The sequence below is a fragment of the Schistocerca cancellata genome, chromosome 9 (genome assembly GCF_023864275.1).
Source record: "Schistocerca cancellata isolate TAMUIC-IGC-003103 chromosome 9, iqSchCanc2.1, whole genome shotgun sequence".
Taxonomy (NCBI): Eukaryota; Metazoa; Arthropoda; class Insecta; order Orthoptera; family Acrididae; genus Schistocerca; species Schistocerca cancellata.
Genome location: NC_064634.1, coordinates 13,190,266 through 13,214,591, shown reverse-complemented (window position 1 = coordinate 13,214,591; position 24,326 = coordinate 13,190,266). Strand labels below are relative to the sequence as shown.

Here is a 24,326-nt window from a genome sequence, read left to right as displayed (position 1 = left end):
AGCCTACTCTTCATCACTACTATATTGTGATCTGAGTCTATATCTGCTCCTGGGTACGCCTTACAATCCAGTATCTGATTTCGGAATCTCTGTCTGACCATGATGTAATCTAATTGAAATCTTCCCGTATCTCCCGGCCTTTTCCAAGTATACCACCTCCTCTTGTGATGCTTGAACAGGGTATTCGCTATTACTAGCTGTAGCTTGTTACAGAATTCAATTAGTCTTTCTCCTCTTTCATTCCTTGTCCCAAGCCCATATTCTCCTGTAACCTTTTCTTCTACTCCTTCCCCTACAACTGCATTCCAGTCGCCCATGACTATTAGATTTTCGTCCCCTTTTACATACTGCATGACCCTTTCAATATCCTCATACACTTTCTCTATCTGTTCATCTTCAGCTTGCGACGTCAGCATGTAGACCTGAACTATCGTTGTCGGTGTTGGTCTGCTGTCGATTCTGATTAGAACAATCCAGTCACTGAACTGTTCACAGTAACACACCCTCTGCCCTACCTTCCTATTCATAACGAATCCTACACCTGTTATACCATTTTATGGTGCTAATGATATCACCAATTTAATATTGGAGGGCAGCGTGGAGGGTAAAAATCGTAGGGGGAGACCAAGAGATGAATACACTAAGCAGATTCAGAAGGATGTAGGTTGCAGTAGATACTGGGAGATGAAGAAGCTTGCACAGGATAGAGTAGCATGGAGAGCTGCATCAAACCAGTGTCAGGACTGAAGACCACAACAACAACAATGATATTACCCGATACTCATCTGACCAGAAATCCTTGTCTTCCTTCCACTTCACGTCACTGACCCCTACTATATCTAGATTGAGCCTTTGCCTTTTCCTTTTCAGATTTTCTAGTTTCCCTACCACGTTCAAGCTTCTGACATTCCATGCCCCGACTCGTAGAACGTTATCCTTTCGTGGATTATTCAATCTTTTTCTCATGGTAACCTCCCCCTTGGCAGTCCCCTCCCGGAGATCCGAATGGGGGACTATTCCGGAATCTTTTGCCAATGGAGAGATCATCATGACACTTTTTCAATTACAGGCCACCTGTCCTGTGGATACACGTTACGTGTCTTTAATGCAGTGGTTTCCATTGCCTTCTGCATCCTCATGTCGTTGATCATTGCTGATTCTTCCGCCTTTAGGGGCAATTTCCCACCCCTAGGACAAGAGAGTGCCCTGAACCTCTATCCACTCCTCCGCCCTCTTTGAGAAGGCCGTTGGCAGAATGAGGCTGACTTCTTATTCGGGAAGTCTTCGGCCGCCAATGCTGATTATTTATCAAAATTTAGGCAGTGGTGGGGATCGAACCCGGGACCGAAGACGTTTTTGATTATGAATCAAAGACGCTACCCCTTTTTTTTTTTTTTTTTTTTTTTTTTTTTTTTGTTTAAAAATTTGTATTGAACAAAATATAAGTACATATATATTCACTATGCAAGAGTTCTTCAAGGTACCATTTAAAAATATACAAATGACTGTTAGTTAAACAAAAAAAAATATTAAAAAAAGAAAAACATCAAATACAACAAAATATAACATATTCTGTCTTCTTCCTTGTTTTTTTTTTTTTTTTTTTTTTTTTTAAATTTGTGTTTGTTTTTGGTCGATGCATGAGAACGTGCATAAGGGTGTTGCATCATGTGACAGGTAGGCATGGTACACCCCAACTTTGAGGGGGGTCAAGGAAGACGCTGCGGAGATAACCGGCAAAAGTTTGTCGGTAAGATGGTTTTCGGGTGAGGGTGCTATACGCGGTCACAACTTTGTACCAGAAGTCAAGGACTGTATGCGGACCACTCTGAAAGAGATATTCTAAAGCCTGTCCTCGAAACCAGATTAGGGTATGGTGCTTAGCAAGAGGGTAGTGAAATGTCTGGGGCAACAACAGGAAATCCGGGGTTACCGTCGTTGGCGGGGCACGGAGGTAAAAGCCCACGATTCGTTGGATGAGGAGCCATACGTTTTGTTTCAGGGGGCACGTAAGACGGTGCTCGTCGGTGTCTTCGAGCTGACAATCAGGGCAGAGTGGGGAGGTGGCCAGTCCTATGCGATAAAGTCGACTATTAGTCGGGAATTTGCCATAGACTAAAACATACCAAAGTGCAGACACAGACGACGGTAAAAAGGGTGCATGCACACACCCCCAAACCGTGCGCCAGTTAATGTCAGGATGCTGTAGCACCATGGGGTCGCAAGGGTTGGACAGCATAAGCAAACGATAATAATCTTTTGTACGGGGAGGACGGGTGACTGGAAGATCGGCCCGAACGTAGCTGAGTTCTATGAAACAATTGGCGACGTAGTACAATAATGGAGAAATAGGTGCCACATTGATCGGTGGATCGAGAGAAGCTGGTCGGAGGATATCTAGGAGACTGCGTGTTAAGGACGGGACCGGCCCCTGCCAGTGCCGCAACAGAGTGTGGACAAAGAGTGCAGAAGAGCGTGCCCGCACGTTGATGAGTCCGAGGCCACCTTTTGCAGGAGGCAGTGTTAGAGTGTTGTAGCGGACTTTGAAAAGTGCCCCTGCTGACACGAAATATCCAAAGGCTGATTGGATGCGGCGGCCAAGGAGTAACGGCATTGGGAGGATCTGGGCGACGTGTACCAGTTTAGGGGCGACATAGATGTTGACATAGGACACACGTTGGAGTTGGTTTAAGTTACGGTGCACTTGACCGCGGACATGGTGCCGAATCGACTGTAAAAGCCGCCGGTAAGCCAGGGCCACTGTGCGGTGTGTGGAGCTCGTAAATTCGATACCCAAGTAACGAAGGGTGGCACTGACTGGGAGTGGGGTCGGCACCATAGCCGGGAGGCCGCGCCCAATGTGCATCATAGTCGATTTACGGACATTAAGAATGCTACCAGAATGACGCCCATACTGGTGGATCCATTGGATGGCGTCATTGAGTTCCGTGGAGGAGCAGGTGAGAAAGAGGAGATCGTCCGCATAAGCCCTACAGTAAAAGGTGTGGTCACGCAAAGTGAGGCCCTGCAGTCTAGAGGTAAGTCCAGTGATGAGAGGCTCAAGTGCAATGGCATATAGTAAAGTAGACATAGGGCATCCTTGACGCACAGAGCGGCGTATAGGAATCGGTCCTACAAGCCTCCCATTGACTTGTACCATCGAGACCGCCGGAAGTAGTAACCGGCGAATGGCATCAACAAAAAGCAATGGGAACCCCATACGTGTCGCCACCATGAGGAGGAATGGGTGTCGAACGCGATCAAAGGCACTCGCAAAATCGACGGATACCAGTGCTGCACGAAGGCGACAAACCGACGCCAGTGCAATGAGGTCACGGCATTCCCCTAGGGCTGTTTGTAAGGTGGCCCCACAACCACGTGCAGTCTGCTCAGGTGAAAGGACCGTAGGTAAGACGGTGCGTATGCGCGCTGCTAATAGGCGTGCATAGATTTTATAGTCTGCATTCAATAGTGTAAGGGGTCGATATGCAGAGACATGAGACCCTCCCTTCGGTTTAGGCACAGGTAGAAGAATGCCAGTGACGAATTCAGGTGGAATTGGGAAGGACGGAGTAAAGAGTTCCTGAATCATTTCCGTCCAGCGAGGAAGCATTAACGTGGTGAACGCCCGGTAAAACTCCACTGGGAGACCATCTGGTCCGGGTGATTTGTTCTTGGCCCCTTTGTTGATCGCATCTACCACCTCTTCTGCGGTGATTGCAGACATCATGGACGTTGACTCCGCTACGGTGAGGGTCCGAGCAGGGGAAGGACGGAGATCATCAGGAATGGGCGTCGCCATCGGTTCATCGTCATAAAATTGGCGATAATGTTCAGCAAAGGCGGACACGACTGCCGCCTGTGTTGTGTGGTGAACACCATCGGAGGTCGTGATGTTGGGGACGAAAAGCCGACGTCGACGACTATGGTCGGATGCGGCATGGATTGTGGATGGGGTTTCGTCGTGGAGGAGGTCTTGTCGTCGGGAACGCACCACGACACCATGCAGTCGTGCACGTTGAAGAGAGAGGAGACGAGCTTTAGTACGTTGTCGTTCCCTGTGGGTGTCAAGTGATGGAGGGAGCGCATCGAGCTCACGGAGGACGGCGTAGTGAAAATTTGTGGTGTCTCGATGCCATGCTGCTGCTTCCTTGCCACATTGTATGAAGGCCTTTCTGATCGCAGGTTTGGCACATTTGAGCCACCAATGGAACGTGGATGTGTACTGCGGAAGGCGTCTTTCGCAAGACGCCCATGTAGTGGCAATACATTGTCGGCAGTGTGGATCATTAAGGAGGGAGGTATTAAGCTTCCAGTAACCCCTGCTGCGCCACACTGTCTGAGGTGGCAGAGCCAGGGAGCAAATGACGGCGCAATGGTCCGAAAATGCAAGGGGCCATCGTTCAGCTTGGGCGACTTCATTGCCGAGGTGAGCAGAGACATAAAACCGGTCCAGTCTGCTCGCAGAATGCGCTGTATAATGGGTAAAACCGGGGGTATTGCCATGAATTTTCTCCCAAACGTCCACTAGATGAAAATCTTCGATTAAGGTGAGCAGCGCCGGGCATGGCGAATAACCAGGCACTTGGTCCTGCGGATGGAGGACACAGTTGAAATCGCCTCCCATGATAAGGCGATCATAGCGTCCAGAAAACAGGGGCGCCACGTCATGTCCGAAGAAAGTGGACCGCTGCCGACGGTTCGTGGAGCCAGACGGAGCGTAGATATTGATGACGCGCGTGTCGAAGATGGTAACAGCCATGCCTCTTCCACAGGGAAGGATTGTCGTGTCCGTGAGTGGGATTCCTTCGCGTATGTAGAAAGCCACTCCACGCCCTGATTGATCACATGTGGACGTGTATGAGTCGTAGCCGTAGACTGGTGGTAGTGTGGCAACGCGTACTTCCTGAAGAAGGGCGACGTCGACGTCGGAGGCCCGAAGCATGTCACATAGGAGTTGCAGCTTGGGGGCAGTGCCGATCATGTTGATGTTCAGTGTGGCAAACCGGTATGTTTGTTTCAGTGGTGGTGGACGCGCATCTACCATCACCAAGGGAAGTAAGAGGAGGGCACCGACCGGAAGTCCCGTCCCATCAGCTGCAATGCCTCGCTTTTGATGTTAACAGGCAGCCTCGTCCGGCGGAGGTAACTCATCCGGAGGAGGGGGCGTACCTTCTTCAATGTCGTCGGCCCATGCTCCTGTGCCATGGGTCTGTCCAATGTCCATGGGAATTGCGTCGTGGTGAGAGAGATCTGGAGTTGTCGGCGGGGAGACAGGCGTCTCAACCGGCGCACCGATCGTTACATTGTGCGTGGCGACCTCCATAGTGGTTCCGTCCTGCGAAACGTCTTGTTCATCGTGAAAGTTGTCCGCCGACCTCTGCGTGGAAATGTCGGCTGCTTGGGTGTCGTCTTCGTCGTCGCGGGTGGCAACGCTCTGAGAGCCCGTGGGTGAACGGCGACGGCGTTTGCGCCTACGTGGCGAGCGTTGTTTGCGCACGTGTTCCTCAGTGTCGGACGACGGCAAGGAGGAGCGTCGACCTGGTTCGAAGGCGTCGGTGGGTACAATGAAATTGTCAAACAGGTGTTGTGAAGATGTACTGGTCTCCTCAGCGTCCGGTGCGGGAGCCTGTTCGGCGGCAAGGGTGTCATGTGGAACGTCTGCACCGTCCGTTGGTGACTGGGACGGTGGGACGTGCCGATCGGAAGGACCGGGCGACGGACTGGACGAAACTGTAGACGTGGCGAGAGCCGCTGCGTAAGTGACCGGTAGGGCGGTCATCGTGGGTGTGACGGACGCTTCCGACAACGGGAGCTGCGCGACACGTCGTTGAAGGCATTCAGACCGTAGGTGACCTTCTTTCCCGCAACCGGAACAGGTCCGAGGTTGGCCGTCGTACATTATAATGGCACGGCAGCCTCCGATACGTAGATAGGAAGGCACGTGTTTCTGCAACTCGATGCGGACCTGTCTAACACCGTTTAAAACTGGATAGGTCTGAAATTGGACCCATCGTTCGGCAACATGTTCCAGAACGTTGCCATAGGGACGGAGCGCCTCGATGACGACGTCTGCAGGTAGTTCGAACGGCAGTTCGAAGATCCTTATCGTCCGTGTGCCGAGACCTGCGTGATCGACGGTAACGGGTCCGACGTTGCCGTCGGAATGACAGAAGCGCAGTCCGCGTTTTGCCTCTTGAAGCACCTTGTCGCACGCCGCATCGTTGATCATTTTGACATAAACGGTACTGCTAACTATGGACAAGTGGATACCAATTAGATCCGTTGGTGGTATTTTAACTTCATCGCGTATAAATCGTTCTACCTCCAGGGCCTTGGGTCGGGCGAAGTCGGAACAAAAGTTGAAACGTAATGTCTTCTTCCGATAGTTGTGCGCCATGGTGGTCTAGAAGGAAAACGGCACTTACAGCGGCCGAAGTAAACACAAACACACCGTGCGCGCCTCGCCCGCAGCGCTCTGGCGCGTGACCGCCTCGCAGCACTGCCGGCGGCAGACTGCCCCTAGACCACGCCGTATTGTACGTTAATCACATGGTAACTCCCTCACATCTAGTTTTACACGAGGTCAGTTTCTGGCCAGTTTATCCATTCTCCTGGGAATGATTCACGTTAGAGTTTTCCCACCACGACATATTAAACCATGTTATTGAGTTCTGTCAAGGGAATGATGCAGTCCGACATGTCGAAACCTACGCTGAAATTTTTCGCTCAGGAGCAATACATCGAAAGTAATGCACTGTCCAAATTTTAGCTGCTACGGTGCACTGGAAGAAATTTCTTTAAAAATGTTAAAGTTAATCATATTTGCCGCACGAACAACCGCTTATAACCGCAGTTTGTGCAGCCCTGACTGCTTAGGCCGTCATCGAATAAGCAGACGAAGCAGCGACAGGGGGAAAGTAGCGCCGCGTAGCGCAAAGTCCAAAGTGCACGCACTGGAGTTTTAAGCACTTAGGCTAAACCATACCAACACTGCCTCATATCATTAACTTTTTGAATGGCTTGCAGTTCATGTCAGCAAGTAAGCTTTTGCAGATGAAGTTGTTACACAACTGGGTAGCAAAGGAAAGAAAATCGAGGCAGTGCATGATATTACATTACAGATGACTTCCATCAAAGGGGACTCTAATTTGCTGGAATTAAATACACACATCAAAAAAAGTTTTTCATCAACTCGGTTCCTAGAGTCCCGAAACCTGTACACAAAATTGGAATAGAGATCAACATAAACATCGTTTCCGCCCTTTTTATTGCTCATGAGAACCACACATTGCATGTTGTACCACCATACGGCGAGACCCTCAGAGGTGGTGGTGGTCCAGATTGCTGTACACACAGGTACCTCTAATACTCAGTAGCATGCCCTCTTGCATTGATGTATGCCTGCATACTATCCACAAGTTTCTCAAGGCACTGTTGGTCTAATTGTCCCACTCCTAAAAGGCGACTCGGCGTAGATCCCTCAGTGTAGTTGGTGGGTCACGTCGAACATAAACAGTCCTTTTCAATACATTTCAGGCATATTCGATAGGGTTCATTTCTGGAGAACATGCTGGCCACTCTAGACGAGCGATGTCTTTATCCTGAAGGAAGTCATTCACAAGATGTGCACGATGGGGGCACGAATTGTCGTCCATGAAGACGAATGCCTCGCCAATATGCTGCCGATATGGTTGCACTATCGGTCTCAGGATGGCATTCACGTATCGTACATCCGTTACGGCGCCTTCCGTAACCACCAGCGGCGTACTTCGGCTACACATAATGCAACCTCAAAACAACAGGGAACCTCCACCTTGCTGCACTCGCTGGGCAGTGTGTCTAAGACCTTCAATCTAACCGGGTTGCCTCCAAACACGTGTCTAACGATTGTCTCGTTGAAGGCATATGCGACACTGATCGGTGAAGAGAACGTGATGCCAATCCTGAGCGGTCCATTCGGCATGTTGGTTGGGCCCATCTGTACCGCATTGCATGATGTCGTTGTTGCAAAGATCGACCTCGACATGGACGTCGGGAGTGAAGTTGCGCATTATGCAGCCTACGGTGCATAGTTTGAGTCGTAACACGACGTCCTGTGGCTGCACGAAAAGCATTATTCAACATGGAGGCGTTGCTGTCAGGGTCCCTCCGAGACATAATCCGTAGGTAGCGGTCATCCATTGCAGTAGTAGCCCTTGGGCGGCCTGAGTGAGGCATGCCATCGAAAGTTCCTGTCTCTCTGCATCTCCTCCACATCCGAACACCATCGCTTTGGTTCACTCAGAGACGCCTGGACACCTCCCTCGTTGAGAGCCCTTCCTGGCAGAAAGTAACAATGCGGACGCGATCGAGCCGCTGTATTGACCGTCTATGCATGGTTGAACTACAGACAACACGAGCCGTGTACCTCCTCCCTGGTGAAATGACTGGAACTGATCGGCTGTCGGACCCCCTCCGTTTAATAGGCGCTGCTCATGCATGGTTGTTTACATCTCTGGGCGGGTTTAGTGGCATATCTGAACAGATAAAGTGACCGTGTCTGTGATACAGTATCCACAGTCAGCGTCTATCTTCAGGAGTTCTGGGAACCGAGGTGATGCAAAACGTTTTTTGATGTGTGTATTTTTTGTAACAATTCCGATAGCACAGTCCTTACGATAATTTTTGAGTAATGTATATTTTGCTAATAATGAAACAGTTACTTGTTTTTATAATTAAATTTTCTCGAGATATTCGAGTCATCTTTCTCTACGATAATGATGGAAGCTGAAGAAATGGATTAAATTTTGTATCACAGCTACGCGACGAACCTTGGTCTGTTTCCCTCTTAGGGAGGAATGCTAACCATTACACCACGCAGCACTATGGCTAGGGTTCTTCCACGGACAACCCAAGTTAAATGGACTCAGCAACACAAACTTCAGTTCACATCTTCTGATTATTTTCCCCCTCTTAGATCATCACTAAGACGAGACTCAAATGTCTGGAGGAAAATTTAATTACAATATCTATAGATCACTTACACATGAGGTACAGGATCTCCCCATTATGTCCAATGCCCGAGTGCCTCAACAATGGTGACGATTTAAGAGGGGAAAGTAAGCAGAAGATATGAATTGAAGTTTGTGTTCGGGAGGGCTTTTAGCGTAGGTAGTCCGTGCAGCAGTGCTGGCGATCTAGTGGTGGTGTCATGGTCAGCATTCTTCTCTAGTGAGGAGGAAGACCTGGGTTCAAGTCTCGGCTGCTGTGCAAATTTTAATTCATATCCTCAGCTTCCATCATTATCATACTTACTTGCTCATTCCGTGTGGTCGTTACAAAAATGCGAAGCATCTATTGGATTACGAAAACAAACCTTTTCCTTTCACCTGTCATACCTGGTAAAATATTAATGCATTCAGGCACTTCACAACAATTACTAGTTTTATCTATATAAAACAAGAATGAAGTAAGAAATGGTCGTGGCCCCTGTTCTGCACATTGTGCTCCGTACCAGAAGTTAAACAATATTGTACCACTAATAACCTGAAATGACAAAGAGCTGTCGTAAATTGTACTGTCCGACAAATCTCTGAAAATTGCTTTGCACTGCTGGAAAATATTTTTATCGAGAGGCTGAATCACGTTATTAGTCCCGAGTTGAATGCAAATTATATTAATAGTTTTTTCGTCATCCTTCTTAAGACAGCAGTGTCGTTATCTTCAGGCCAAGACTCCAATAAAGGCAATAAAGTATTTTCTACAAATACTAAGAACACATATCGGATGTAAAACTGAAAGCCGTTCTCTCCCGTTATTCCAAATTTTGCTGTGTAGATTACAAGATATTTGCAAGTAAACACTCATTTTTTAGTTTTAGGTCTTAATTTACCTCGACGTTCCTGAAAACAGATACGAAGCAGCGGAAAGAGTAATCTACTGATATTTATGACTGCCATTACTTGTATACGAATGTGAGTGAGCATTCATTCACTACACAAGCGCCTCTGCCTTTTTCTCGCTCGAACTGATAAAAGTGCAGTTTGCACGAAACCTGACCGATTGGCTTCATACAGAGAATGTTTAGGAGATAACAAAGAGCTTTGTCTTAATGTCATCTACGAATTTCTCCCCAATATTACCTATTGATTACGTCTCCTCTACGTGTTTACTTGAGGTACACTTTGTAATTTGCAAACTTGCTTTTCCGTATAATTTCCCGAATTTGTTTAACCAGGTCGATAAAAACTGGAAATCAATAATGTTCATCTCTCTTGTAAATTAGAGCTCTCTGTCTCGTAGATATCCCTCGGTGACAGCGCACTGACTGTCAAGAGCACTTCAGAATCTTTCGAATAGTTTTTTTTTCACACTTTTGTTTAATTTGGTGCATATTTTGTACCTCGTGTAAATCATTCTTCCATCTGTACAATTCATGTTTAGATTTTACAAAATGAAATGGGCTTTGCACATTGATTATGTAAGCAGTTTTTTGCCCTCCTTCATTAAACTAAAAAAATTTATAGTCTCTTCTTTCCCAATGAAAACTATTACTGTCAACTTTTCTGTGGGGTTGTGAGGTGTTCTGTTTTCATTTTGGGTCTCAGTTAGGACCATAGTCATCGTTCAAACCACAGGTCACGAAATCGACTGAGTTATTTCCTGTTCCCTCTAATGTTTCCACAATCATTCCGGACCATTGGAATGAATTTCCAAATTAGCTAACATAAAAAACAAATGTAGAGCTCCAGGAGAAGTACGGTATTTTAATTGCATACCATGTTCTTCACATTTTTTCTTTTCAAGGTTGAAAATATTACTTGGATTCGACATTACTGTGAAACTGTGGAACCTACACAATGACAGATGCTACTAGCAAGAAGATACGAAAAACTCACAAAGAAAATTAATTCACTGTTATCCCCATTGTTAACACTGACGTTACTGTAAAAGCAACTGGCAATTATTGTAGATATTAAGTGAGTTGCAAATTCGAGCGAATAGTTACTGTGAACATTTGTTTCAAAGGAACTGTCAACGGAAACTGAAAGAGTTGTGCCATGTTGTTTGTTTACCAAAGTCCGTCAGCCAAGGATAGTTTCGGTGTATTCTTCCAGTATAAAAAATTTCAGGGCATGTTGCGGTATATCAGACTGAACAGTTCTGTTGTGACGGTGTTTCGAAAGTCTTATATTTCTTGCACATCAATTCATACAATATTGTCTCCCAAGAATATCAATATTCTTGAGGGAAAATTTGTTTGCTACACATAGATCTTTCAGTGGTCTATCAAAATCCTCTCATAGCATCGTATCTCTCACCTTCTCTTTATGTATTTCTCTTCCCCTTCCACAATACTGTCATGAAATTAATTTCATGTGTATAGCCAGCCTGTATATTTCTTTCGCCTTTTAGCCTTTTCTTATTTACTTAGAAATGGCTTGCTATCTGAGCTATCGATATTCATAAAGGTGATTCTCCTTTCTCCAAACATCTCTTTAACTTTTCTACATGCGGCAACTATCGTTCCCCTTGTCAAGCAAGTTTCTACAGCTTTGCATTTCTCCTATAGCCATTCCTGCTTTGCCATTTTGCACTTTCTGTAAAGCTCATTTTTTTAGGTCTCCTTATTTCTTTTTGAATGCTTCATTTTCTGCATTTTTACATTTTATTCTTTCATCAGTTAAATTCAATATCTCAGGTGTGACCCGAGGATGTTTACTGGGTCTTGTCGTTTTATCTATTTGGTCCTCTGAAGCCTCCACTACTCCATCTCTCGCAGCTACTCATTCACAGCAAGAGTTGTGATGCTGATTTACTTAGAACTCGCGTGTTGAGCAAACGTATCGGTAACAGGTCTGGCGACACACGCTTGAATTGCTTCGATATCTTCCTTTAATCCGACATGTTGAGGGATCCCAAACACTCAAGCAATACTCAAGAACGGGCCACACTGTTGTTGTATACGTGGTCTCCTTAACAGATGAGCTACACTTTTGTGGAATTCTCCCAATAAACCGAAGTCGCCTATTCACCTGCAATACTAATGATCTGGCTTGCTCGTCCCGTTTCATATCGCTTAGCACCGGTACCCCTACGTATTTAATCGACGTGACTATGCGAAGCAGCACACCACTGATACTGTATTCGAATGTCATTACGTGATTGCTTTGTCTGCTCACCTGCATTAACTAAGCTCCTCCAAAGAATCGTGAAGTCACTGCCTCCATCCGCCCTGGATATACCACAATCCACTCCACTCACTCACTCACTCTTTTCCACTGCTGCAGTTGAACGTATGGTCAGATTTGTTACCGTAGTCTCGTAAAATATCCATATATTCGATCTCCCCAAACGCTACACCAAATATCCCTAGTTGACTACTTTGTATTCCACATCAATACAACTGCCGCCCAATGCAGTTGCCGCCAACTTTTACAACTAAGCCTATTTTATCTGCAACCTCTTATTAATGTTCCTTTAACCTTCCGTCTTTTCTTTTCTTCTTTAGTAACTCCAAATGGTGCGACAGCAAACAGTATGGTCTGCTACTGCGCCTCTATAAATACGTCACATTTTCCATCTATGCCCCTCCAAGCTTTCTATGTCCCTTTTTCAGCATAATATACATCGCCGTCCCTCTGAGAACATGAACTCATCCCTAAAATCCATCCTTCCTTCCATTAATCACCTACCACACCCATTCCATTTCAAATGAAGTCTGTTTGCTCCTCTATTTGTCAGTCTCTTAGCACGCGGGCAACCCCTTCCTTTTCCCTATATTTTTGCAGTTCTTCCGACATCCTAATCTCTACCAACAATTCCTAGCCCCCGTCATATAAAGGGTGATCGAAACGTTTCCGTTTGAGGGCGCTGCCGCAGTGAATATTCCACCCAGCAGCGACATATAGAAAAGGGGTTAGTGTGGCATTCATGCTTTCTGACGTGCGTGTGGTGAATGTGGGAACATGAACTATACCGACGTTATTACCAAAGACGTCCAATCAGGACCAACGTGCTGTTGTTCTTTCCTTGGCTGCTGAAGGACTAACAACCGCAGACAGCCACTGGAGAATGAAGAATGTGTATGGGGCAGCACGTCTGTCGAAAACTAGACTGTGGAATTGTGCGCCAAGTTCCGTGCTGCTCGCGTTTCGACTAGACGCCAGTTGACCTGGGAGGCCAGCCTCATCCATTAGCACTCCGTCTTCAGGCCACAAGTGGCCCACCGGGACCATCCGACCGCCGTGTCATCCTCAGCTGAGGATGCGGATAGGAGGGGCGTGTGGTCAGCACACCGCACTCCTGGTCGTTATGACGGCTTTCTTTGACCGGAGCCGCTGCTATTCGGTCGAGTAGCTCCTCAGTTGGCATCACGAGGCTGAGTGTACCCCGAAAAATGGCAACAGCACATGGCGGCCCGGATGGTCACCCATCCAAGTACCGGCCACGCCCGACAGCGCTTAACTTCGGTGATCTGACGGTAACCGGCGTATCCACTGCAGCAAGGCCGTTGCCAGCCTCATCCATTACTGAAAATTAAATAGGAATGGGCGGTTGATAATGTGATTAGGGCGGACCGGAACAAAACCATTCGTGCGCTAACAAAGGACTTTGACATCAACTTCGGTAGTGTGCAGCACGTTATCTGGGTAGAGCCAGGCTACCGTGAAGTCTGCAAGCAGTGGATATCCGGGGTGCTGAACGCCCAAAAAAAACCAAATCAGATGGCTGCTTGCCTGAAGCACCTGATGCGTTTGAGTGTTGAAGGCGACACGGTCACGCGACGGAAGCAGGTGGGTGCCACTGTAACGCCGGAAATGCGTATCCTCCTATTTCCATGTATTGTACTATAAATTTTTTTCCTTATTTTGTTACCTGAAGATATGACATTTCTGTGTCTTTATATACTGTAATTGTTCATATATATATATATATATATATATATATATATATATATATCGATGTATAATTGGTTTGTTTTGTAAATATTATTTGTATTTTCACGCTGAGTCTGGCCTAGGGAAAACTATGCTATCGAACGATTACATGGATAGGTCGTGTGGAGAACCAAAGTGTTTAGGATCTTTGGTAGGGTTAACTCTGCCGCGTGGAGTGCGGGCAGAGAGGGTGTGGCTAGAGTAGGGCGGTGGAGCAGGTGTGTTGTGTGACGCTCCCGCGAGTTGCCGCGCTTTCTGGGTTTGGCAGCATGTAATTACGCTCGACTTGCTATGATAGTTTGTGGCACGGTGTCGCGGATGGGAAGCATTAGCTGGCGCACATCAAGAGCCCGTTTCGCCTGGTGACCGAGTCGAGAAGAAGGCGCGCCAACATCCAGCTTCTGCAACAGCGACGGCCGACAATGAGTGAATGTCGCCACCTCTCCGATCGACGACTGCAAACCTTCAATCCACCAAGAAGGGACACTGGAAGCACGTAAAGTTTTAGAACTGTATGGCAGCCTCAGCTTTTCAAACTGTTGTATCACAAAAATACAGCAACTTAGCATGAACCTTTGTTGGTCATTGTCCCAATTGCATTACCAAGCAGGGTCCCTTCCTTTTCTGGAATGAACCCGAGTGTCGTTGAGATTCAAACGCTAGCATTAAAGTAATATCATTCGATTTCACTGCTTTAATTTCAAAGTTCAGTTAAGGTATTCATAGCTGGCTACAATATTTAGATTACACAAGCAGAAATTAAGAGTGCGAGTTTTGTTACCGTATTTTAGCTTACCTGTGACTGCAGCTCAGCTTGGTACATACTAAATTTTACTATTGTTAATTGTTCAGAATCATTTAATTCAAGTTCAAAGTTAAATCTCTTATTTCTAAATTGCGTAGACTCAAGTAGCTTTTGAACTGATCGTTGAGGTAGCCCAAACTAACCTTATTTTATTGAATTTCGTACTGCTTCACTATTAATTTCAGTCAGTAAATTAACTTTCAATTTTCCGGTTTTATTAATTCTTTTGCTAAATTCAGTCAGAGTGTAGCGAAATTTATTACTTCTGACAAACATTCAGTTTTCACACAGCACATGTCAACCTTCAGTTGCCACGCTTTTAGTGCTAATTATTTTCAGTCATTATATTAGTTGTCCATAGGACTGGCGACCATAATTTTCCCCAAATCTCAAATATCTAATTAACGCCAATTAATTGTTAACGTAACGACTGCACATTTACTTTCTTTATTAATTTTACCCTTTTCTCAAAATTAATTTTCACGAATTTCATTTGCGTTTTTCCTTTCATTTAGATGTAACCCTTTCCTCCCTCTTTACCGACAAATTAACTTCGGTGACGATTGCTTTTCCTAAATTTCCATCAGGTGCACGTGGTTTAATTGTTCACTGTCATTAAGGTCGATAAGTGAGGGGGAGGTTACACCACCACTGGCAACCGTGGTAGCGTCGGCGATGCAACGGTGTCATCCACCGTCCTGTCGTCCCAAGAGGTTCAAAAAATGGCTCTGAACACTATGGGACTCAACAGCTTAGGTCATAAGTCCCCTAGAACTTAGAACTACTTAAACCCAACTAACCTAAGGACATCACACACACCCATGCCCGAGGCAGGATTCGAACCTGCGACCGTAGCAGTCCCGCGGCTCCGGACTGCAGCGCCAGAACCGCTAGACCACCGCGGCCGGCCGTCCCAAGAGGTTCAAGGGCTGGAAAGGTGACGCTCATCCCGTTCTGTGAGCCAAAGCCAAAGCCCAAAGCTTCCTGATCTGAAGGAACCTGGAGTCTCCATCACTGGGAATGGTACCGCATAACGCCTCAATTAAAGCGATATGTCCGCGAAAACTTTGACAAGGGATGCTGCTGATCCATGATACCGCACAGCCCAAGACGGCAAATGTCGTAATGCAGAAATTACGCCAACTGAAGTGGGAGACATTGGAGCACTCGCCCAAAAGTTCGTATCTCTCCCTACGCGAATTTCACGCATTCGGTCCCTTAGAAAAGGCTTTGAGGGGTCGACGATTCCTTCCAGAGAGGATGTGTGGCAGGCACTCTCGGACTTCTGTGCGCAGCAGGATACAGTCTTTTACCAAACTGGTATCCTCAACCCGGTGCGTCGGTGGCTCGATTGCCTGAATGCTCCTGGCGATTTTGCCTGATTGGCAAACCTATTCTGGACTTTACGGCCTTAGCAAGGAAACTTTTTGATCGCCTCTTGCAGAATCCTCATAATAAAGAGAGTTTACATCCCGTCCCGTCATTTTGTCATACGTATCACCATCTATTACTAACGTCATAAGTTACTTTGTGTTACTGTAGAAATACTGCACAATCCGATGATGAAAAACTGCTAACTTGGCCGAAGCCAGTTCGCCACCAGTAGGAGGAATGTGAATGACAGTAAAACAAAAATAATTTGACGATTCTGGAAAAGTATTTAAGATATTCTCACTGACGCTGCTGTAAATTGACTATCGCCTTAAAACAGACACCACAGACATTCATATGAACTATCAGTCGCCATAATGAGGACAGCAGATAACTGGGCAACTGTTTGAACACTAAAATACGAAATAATTGGTTGTCCGTAGATACAGGCACGTGGGTGGGAACGAGTTTCCCGCAGGCGTGCAAGGTTTCTTCTCGCGTTACCTGGACCTATCATGTTGTATTGTCGTCAGCTTCTCGTACGCTGTGCTCTTCAATGGACAGAGGGGCTCCAGGGCCAAAGACACATGTTCCCCGCGCGAACTCACAAACGTGTGCTGCAGGCCTTCCGTTGGAAGACATACTATTTGTCCTCACTAAGAACGCAAACAGATGCAGTTCACTCCGGAACAGTTCCTACAAGTTCCTGACGTTTGTGAGAAATGGGACTGCTGGAAAGAGTGCACTTATTCCTACCGTTGAGAGGCTGTCGTAATGTTCTCTGTGAATTATCGGAGAGAACTACAACTACTGTGTCTTACCACACTCTGCTTAGTTACTTTCGTATTCCGTGGATCGTTTGCACTTTAAATCATAATGATGTGAACAAGCCATTTTACAGTCACATCACACATTAGTTTGTAAATATGGCTACATGCTGAAAATTTATGAGTCTTTTTTTTTGTTTTTTGAAAAAAGTAAATAAAAGGCGCATAGCACTATGGGACTTAACTTCTGAGGTCATCAGTCCCCTAGAACTTAGAACTACTTAAACCTAACTAACCTATGAACATCACACACATTCATGCCCGAGGCAGGATTCGAACCTGCGACCGTAGTGGTCGCGCGGTTCCAGACTGAAGCGCCTAGAACCGCTCGCCTACCAACGGCCGGCTTACTTTTTTCAAATTATGGAGATGTGAGTTAGCAATTTCTATCCATCACCTTTAAAAATTAAAATAATAGAAATTCTTCTGCAGAATAGAAACAGTTCTCGAGTAGAAACTTTATCAGTTTGTTTTCAAATTTTAATTCGCTTCCTGTCAAGCATTTTATATCGCTGAGTAAACTTTTGTGCACCTCTTTTTGTGCTAAAGACAACTTTAATGTGGAGTAACGAATGTCATTTTCTGGTAGTGTTATTATGTACATCATGAGGGAATAAATATACTATGAAGCGATAGTGGCGAAAACTGCATAACGAAGAGGTTCACGAACTCTATTCAAGCCCTGACATAATCAGTATTATTAAATCACGTAGGCTGCGATGGGCGGGTCACGTGTCTCGAATGGATGAGGGCAGGGCAGCGCGCAGAGTACTGGTAGGGCACCTAGAGGGAAAACGTCCTGTGGGGAGACCGAGGCGTAGATGGGAGGTCAATGTGAAAACTGATTTAAGGAGCCTAGGTATTGAAAGTGAATGGAAGGAAATAGCAGAAGGCAGGGACAGGTGGCGAAAATATGTTGCTGCGGTAATGGACTCCCGAGTCCGGTATGACCAGTGAGTAAGTAAGTAATGAAGCGATAGTCAAAATGCCCAGCTCCTTACAAAGATGTCCATAAAATGATCGTGAGTGAGCACCACATATTACTTTTAAAGCACTTTTTTGAAAAATGAATACTCTCTTTCTTAAAGATGAGTGTCCCCAGAATATTGTCCATTTGAGAGTACTGAATGAAACAAAATATCTCAGCTTATTGATTTGTCTCTCCCCAAGATTTGCAATGATTCTAAGCGCAAATGTGGATGAACTAAGTTGTTTTAGGAGTTCCAAAATGTGCTTTTTTCCAATTTAAATTCTCATCGGTATGGACACTTAAGAATTTTGTAGGTTCCACCCTGTTTGTTATTTCCTCACCATGTGTTACACTTACCATTGGTGTAATACCTCTAGATGGAAAGAACTGAATATCTTGTGTCTTTTTGAAATTGAGACAGACTTTTCGCAAAAAAAAATCAATGATCCTTTTAAGAATATTTTTTACAATTTCCTCTGTTGCTGTACGTACTATTGGATTTATTACAAAACCAGTGTCATCCGCAAAAAGAGCTGATTCTGCTTGTCGTGTATTACATTGCAGATCGTTTACGTACAGGAGGAACTACGGTGGGCCTACGACAGAGCCGTGCGGTCAGAAGAAGGCGCACAGAGAGAAACGGGTCTGCTGAGAAGGTAGTGTCTCCGAACATTTCTAGACTGTGCTGCTGCTGCAACTTGCTGCGTAGTCACGTTGAAGATCATTGTCCCCCTATCAGGCCACATGTGGTGTTATTAGTAGACAATAGCCTACCTTTGCTGTCATCGTGAAGGTTGTGGTCTCCTTGAGTTCGATAGCCGTCGTGCTGTACACGTGAATCTCGTAGTTCCTGCTTCCCAGGTAGGTCGCTTCTCCACGGAACAGTTTGGCTCCATCTTCGTCGAACTCGATGGTGATGTCCGAATTGCTGAAGTCGATGTCCGTCACCTTGATCACGTCCACAAGGCAAGAGAGATCGATGTCTGAAGGCAGCGGCATGGGTAGCTCGAACGGGTAGCTGGATTTGTCGAACTCTGGCGGATGGTTGTTCGTATCCTTCACCGTAATCTTGAAGCCCTGAGGACACAGACGTGGGGCATGAAGGTTACAGCATGCCGTGCGATACACAACACATCAGTTTACTTTAAGAAATCGTCATCTTTGACCGCTTAAGGACTTTGGATATTATTGTCAGTTAACATTGTTTTATCTTTCCGGGAATGAAACGGTACGATTTGGTTTTCAACTCACAGAATGGGAAAGTCGTCTCAATTACAAGAGGGTTATGCCCAATGAAGCACAGTAACTTTCAACTAACATCCGTGCTAATAGCTACTTTACTTTCGTAACACAACCTCGGTCATTCTGTTGGGGGTCTGCTCTGTGCTGTAATGTACTTGGAGAAATATCAGACTGTGGACTCCTGACTCGGACTCGGGATGAACAGACACAATATTAGTCCATTTATCAGCTCACACCCAGTGGATCTGCGAAAACCGAACAGAAAAATTACCTTTTAGGAAACATACCGATGAACTGCATCAGGATGAAACGTCTTCAGGCGTGCGTCTCATTACGAAATCACATTATATGATGAGAATAACATTTAATGCACTGTAAACTATCATGCCTCTGACTGCATAACTGTGCCCTAGAAATTTTGGGAGCACATGCGATTTCTTTAACGTAGGGCAGTAAACCAAACAACGATACCTGTAAACGACTTCTCTTGATTATCTTCGGAAATCCTTTCGTGTATTTCTATCAGATAACTGTGGAATTATGAAATGGCTAAAAAGTACTGGCCTTTATGTCATTGAAATGTTGAACCTGCAGATAGTTTGTGGCTGGCTTGTTTATATATACTGAGGTGAGAAAAGTCATTGGCTACCTCCTAATATCGTGTCGGACCTTCTTTCGGCCGTCATGATGCACGAACTCGATGTGGCGTGGACTCGAGTTGTTGGACTTTCCCTTCAGAAACATTGAGTGCTGCTGCCTCCAAAGCCGTCTGTAATTTCGAGTGTGTCGCCTGTGCAGGATTTTGTGCAAGAACTGACCTCCCGATTATGTCCCACAAATGTTCGATGGGATTCATGTCATGCGATCTGGACGGATAAATCACTCGCTCGAACTGTTCAGAATGTTCTTAAAACCACTCGCGAACAACTGTGGCCCCCATCCATGAAAATCCTATTGCTCTTTGGCTGAAAACGGTTTCCAACAAATATTAAATTACCTAACTACTTCCGAAATAGAATATCCCACGCGTCTAGCTCCAACTACCATTCCACGTTCAAAGTCTGTTAGTTCCCCTCGAGTGCCTGTAATGACGTCAGAAACCTTTTCACATGGATCATTTGGGTACAAATGATGGCTCCGCTTTTTTTTCCTTTATTGAATTTCTATCCCCGCCCCCTCACGGCAGAGGCTGGGGGGGGGGGGGCTGACAGCAGCATAATACGCCGCTCTGCAGCCTACAGAAAAGTTAAAAAAAAAATAAAAAACGGAATGAGGAGATATCATAACAAGAAATGCAGGCGGTAAAACGGCGACTGTTAAAAACTGGAACATGGCGAAAAAGTTGGAAAGAAATATGAAAGCAGTGGGTTGGTGATGCTGATTAAAACACATACTAAAGGGACAGGCACAATTAGAAAAACATGGCGACAGTCTGGTTTCTGTTTGTAACAGTTAAAAACACATGTAGCGACAGTATGGTGGCTGTTCGCAACACTTAAAAAGGGGGACACACAACACTGAACACTCACGGAAACACTGCACTATAGAGTACGAAGGCATATGGGGAAGGGGGAGAATCCAGACAGATGAGGGGGCGAAAAAGGGGGAGAAGAGAAAAAGCAAAAAAAGGATGGAACCGATGGAGGGAGAGGACACAGAAAAAGGGGGGACAGGGCAGATGCGAGGAGGAGTGGGGAAGGCAGCGGAGGGGAAAGCAAAAGGACTTGGGGGAGAGAAAGGAGTCAAAGAGAAGGTAGGTAGGGAAAAAGCCCGCATCTCGTGGTCGTGCGGCAGCGTTCTCGCTTCCCACACCCGGGTTCCCAGGTTCGATTCCCGGCAGGGTCAGGAATTTTCTCTGCCTCGTGATGGCTGGGTGTTGTGTGCTGTCCTTAGGTTAGTTAGGTTTAAGTAGTTCTAAGTTCTAGGGGACTGATGACCATAGATGTTAAGTCCCATAGTGCTCAGAGCCATTTGAACCAAGGAAAAGAAAGGCAACAGGATGGAAGGGGGGAGGGCGCCAAGGAAAAGGACAGAGGGAGGGAGGGGGAGGTGAGGATCGGAGTAGATAGGAGGGATAAATGGAGGGAGAGAGGTCTTTATCCTGAAGGGGGAGTTGATGGAAGCCTCCATGGGAGAGGAGATGAAGGGTGTGGAGGTGGAGGGTAGGGGGGACACAACAGTGAAGGCACGGCAGCGAGTGGGGGGTAGGATAGGGGGGATCAAGTCGGTGGGAGGTGTAGAGGACTCGGATATGTTCGAGGAAAAGGAGCAGATTGGGGAAAGGAATCAGGTCGTAGCGGATCCGCATGGGGGACGGTAGGCATATACAGATGGCAAGGTGGAGTGCATGGGGCTCGAGGATCTGGAGGGACGTAGAATTTACAGGGAGGGGGGGCGGATATCCAGGTGGGACTGGCGTAACAGAGGAATGGATGTAAGGATTTGTAGGGGTGGAGGATGGTAGAGGGTTTCTATCCCGATGTCTGGCCAGAGAGAAGTAGACAGATGCAGTTGTGGGCTGTGGATTGGATAGAGCAGAGATGAGCGATCCAGGTGAAGTGACGGTCAATGGTGAGTCCAAGGTAGGTGAGGGTGGAGGAGAGGCTGACAGAACGGGAGCAGATGGTAAGGGAAAAATCAAGGAGCCAGTAGGATTGAGTGGTACGACCTATGATGATTGCCTGGGTCTTGGAAGGATTGATTTTGAGGAGCCACTGTTTCCGCCATATGCAAAACGGTCAAGGTGATTCTGGAGAAGGCGTTGAGACCGTTGAAGGGTAGGAGCGATGGCAAGGAAAGTAGTGTTGTTGGCATACTGCAGGAGGTGGACTGGAGGGGGGGGGGGGAGGGTTGGGGGCATATTGGCTACGTACAGGAGGTAGAGAGGACAAAGCCCTGTGGTCCACCCACGGAGGGATAGAGGATGTGGGAATCAGCGTCATCGATGGTAATGTAGGAGGGGCGGTGGGAGAGGAAGGAGGCAATCAGACGGACATAGTTGACAGGAGGAGCTTAGGCCTGGAGTTTAAACAGGAGTCCGGGATGCCATACGCGGTCGTAGGCCTTTTCAGTTAAGCTGGAGGGAGGGGATATGAGTGGGGCATAGAAGTTGGTCGTTGACAGAGAAGCTGCATTGGGTGTTGGGGAGGAGGTGATGTCGGTGGAGGTGGTGATGGATGTGCTGGGTAAGGATGGATTTCAAGAGCTTGCAGAACACTGAGGGGAGACACACAGGACGATAGGAAGAGGTGGATGGAGGTCGATTGCGGCTCGTTGGGTTTGGAGAATCTCAGGATACAGGAAGTTTTCCACAAGTTGGCGTAGAATGGCTCCGCCAATGGATTGTCCTTTTATAACACGTGTATGTGATCCTATGGCCATCTGTAGATGTGCATATCGCTGCCCCATGACTTATCACATCAGAATATATGTATATACTGATGTGACAAGTACAAACTCTAGGGACTGATCGATGATATTATATATATTATATATATAATCATCGATCAGTCCCTAGAGTTTGTACACGCTGGAAAAAAATTACCCTATATATATATATATATATATAGGGTAATTTTTTTCCAGCGTGTACAAACTCTAGGGACTGATCGATGATTATATATATATATATAATATATATAATATCATCGATCAGTCCCTAGAGTTTGTACTCTAGAAAGACTCACAAAAAGAAATTTTGAACATAGACACCCGTAAAGGCTACTTCGACTCAGACCACCACCTACTACAGATCAGGATTCGTCTTTTGCCCAAGAAAAAGCTCCAGAAGAACAAAATTGTTAGACCAGATCCAGAATACGTTACTTTAAACCAGACACAAATATTACACAAAATTAAAATGGAGAAAACGACAGACTGGACACAACTTTCACGAAGAATCCGAGAGGCCATGAAACTAGCACAAGCACCACGAACACGGAAACACCGTTGGTGGAACCACACATGTGACCAAGCTATTGACCAACGAATCAGTGCATGGAAAAAATTTAGTTGCCATAAATCCCAAGAGAATTGGATGAACTTCTTGAAAACACAGAAGCAATCAAGCAAAATCATTCGCAGTGAAAAACGACAGTATGACAAACGGCGACTGACAGAGATCGAATCGGACTTCATGAAGAACAATACAAGAAACTTCTACAGAACGTTCAGAGAAAATATGACTGGATATCAGCCACCCAACTTGTGCTTCAGAAGACCGGATGGAACCCTAGAAACCAATACCAAAAACAATTGTGAGATTCTGGCAAAGTACTTTGAAAAACTGCTCAACACGGACCCCCCCATGGAAGAAATGATGACAGAAACGAGCACATACAATCCAGATAGTGAACCTCCAACTCTAGAAGAAGTTAAAGAAATAATAAAGTCACTCAAGAATCGTAGAGCACCAGGAGAAGATGGCATCATCGCGGAAATCTGGAAGTTACAAGACCCAGAACTCACCAAAGACATCCACAGGATCTTGGAAGACATCTGGAAAACCATGAAAATTCCTGACGACTGGAAAACTGCCCTGATACACCGACTACACAAAAAAGGTGACAAGACTAACCCGAACAACTACAGAGGAATATCCCTACTACCGGTCACATACAAGATCCTCTCTAAAGCTTTACTGAACAGACTAGAATGCCAAACCGACCACTTGATTGGGGAATACCAAGCAGGCTTCCGTAAAGGGCGGTCTTGTGCGGAACAAATTTGGAATCTGAAAATGATTTTACAACACAAACAGAACCTGATCATTACCTTTGTTGACTTCAAAAAGGCGTACGACTCTATCGACCGGAAAACTCTCTTCAAAATTCTAGCAGAATACAAAGTAGACAACAAAACACGAGCTATCATAGAGCAAACTTTAACCAACACGACCTCCAAAGTAAAGTTCTGTGGGGAACTATCAGAGCCCTTCGAAATTCGCACAGGTGTCCGACAAGGCGATGGCCTCTCACCTCTCCTTTTCAATCTGGTGTTAGATAAGGTCATAAAAGAATGGGAAACATCACAACAGGGGATAACATTAGGAAACCTACAGATTAAATGCCTGGCTTTTGCAGATGATTTGGCGATTGTCACGAAAGGTATAAAGGAAACAAAAGACGCTATTGAAAAACTGCACGAAATCGCTTCCAAAACTGGACTACAGATCTCTTACGAAAAGACAC

General features: G+C 46.0%; 1 protein-coding gene and 1 pseudogene across 25 annotated transcripts in view; both read right to left on the bottom strand.

Moving 5' to 3' along the window:
• LOC126101588 (mucin-3A-like) overlaps positions 1–24,326 on the bottom strand; it is a 400,051-nt gene that overhangs the window by 259,094 nt on the left and 116,631 nt on the right. For all 25 annotated transcript variants that reach the window (XM_049912245.1, XM_049912250.1, XM_049912247.1 and 22 more), the window contains exon 4: positions 18,670–18,972. In XM_049912245.1, the coding sequence (XP_049768202.1) occupies positions 18,670–18,972 (303 nt within the window). The remainder of the gene's footprint in view (positions 1–18,669; positions 18,973–24,326) is intronic.
• Positions 13,383–13,500, bottom strand: LOC126102277 (5S ribosomal RNA; annotated as a pseudogene).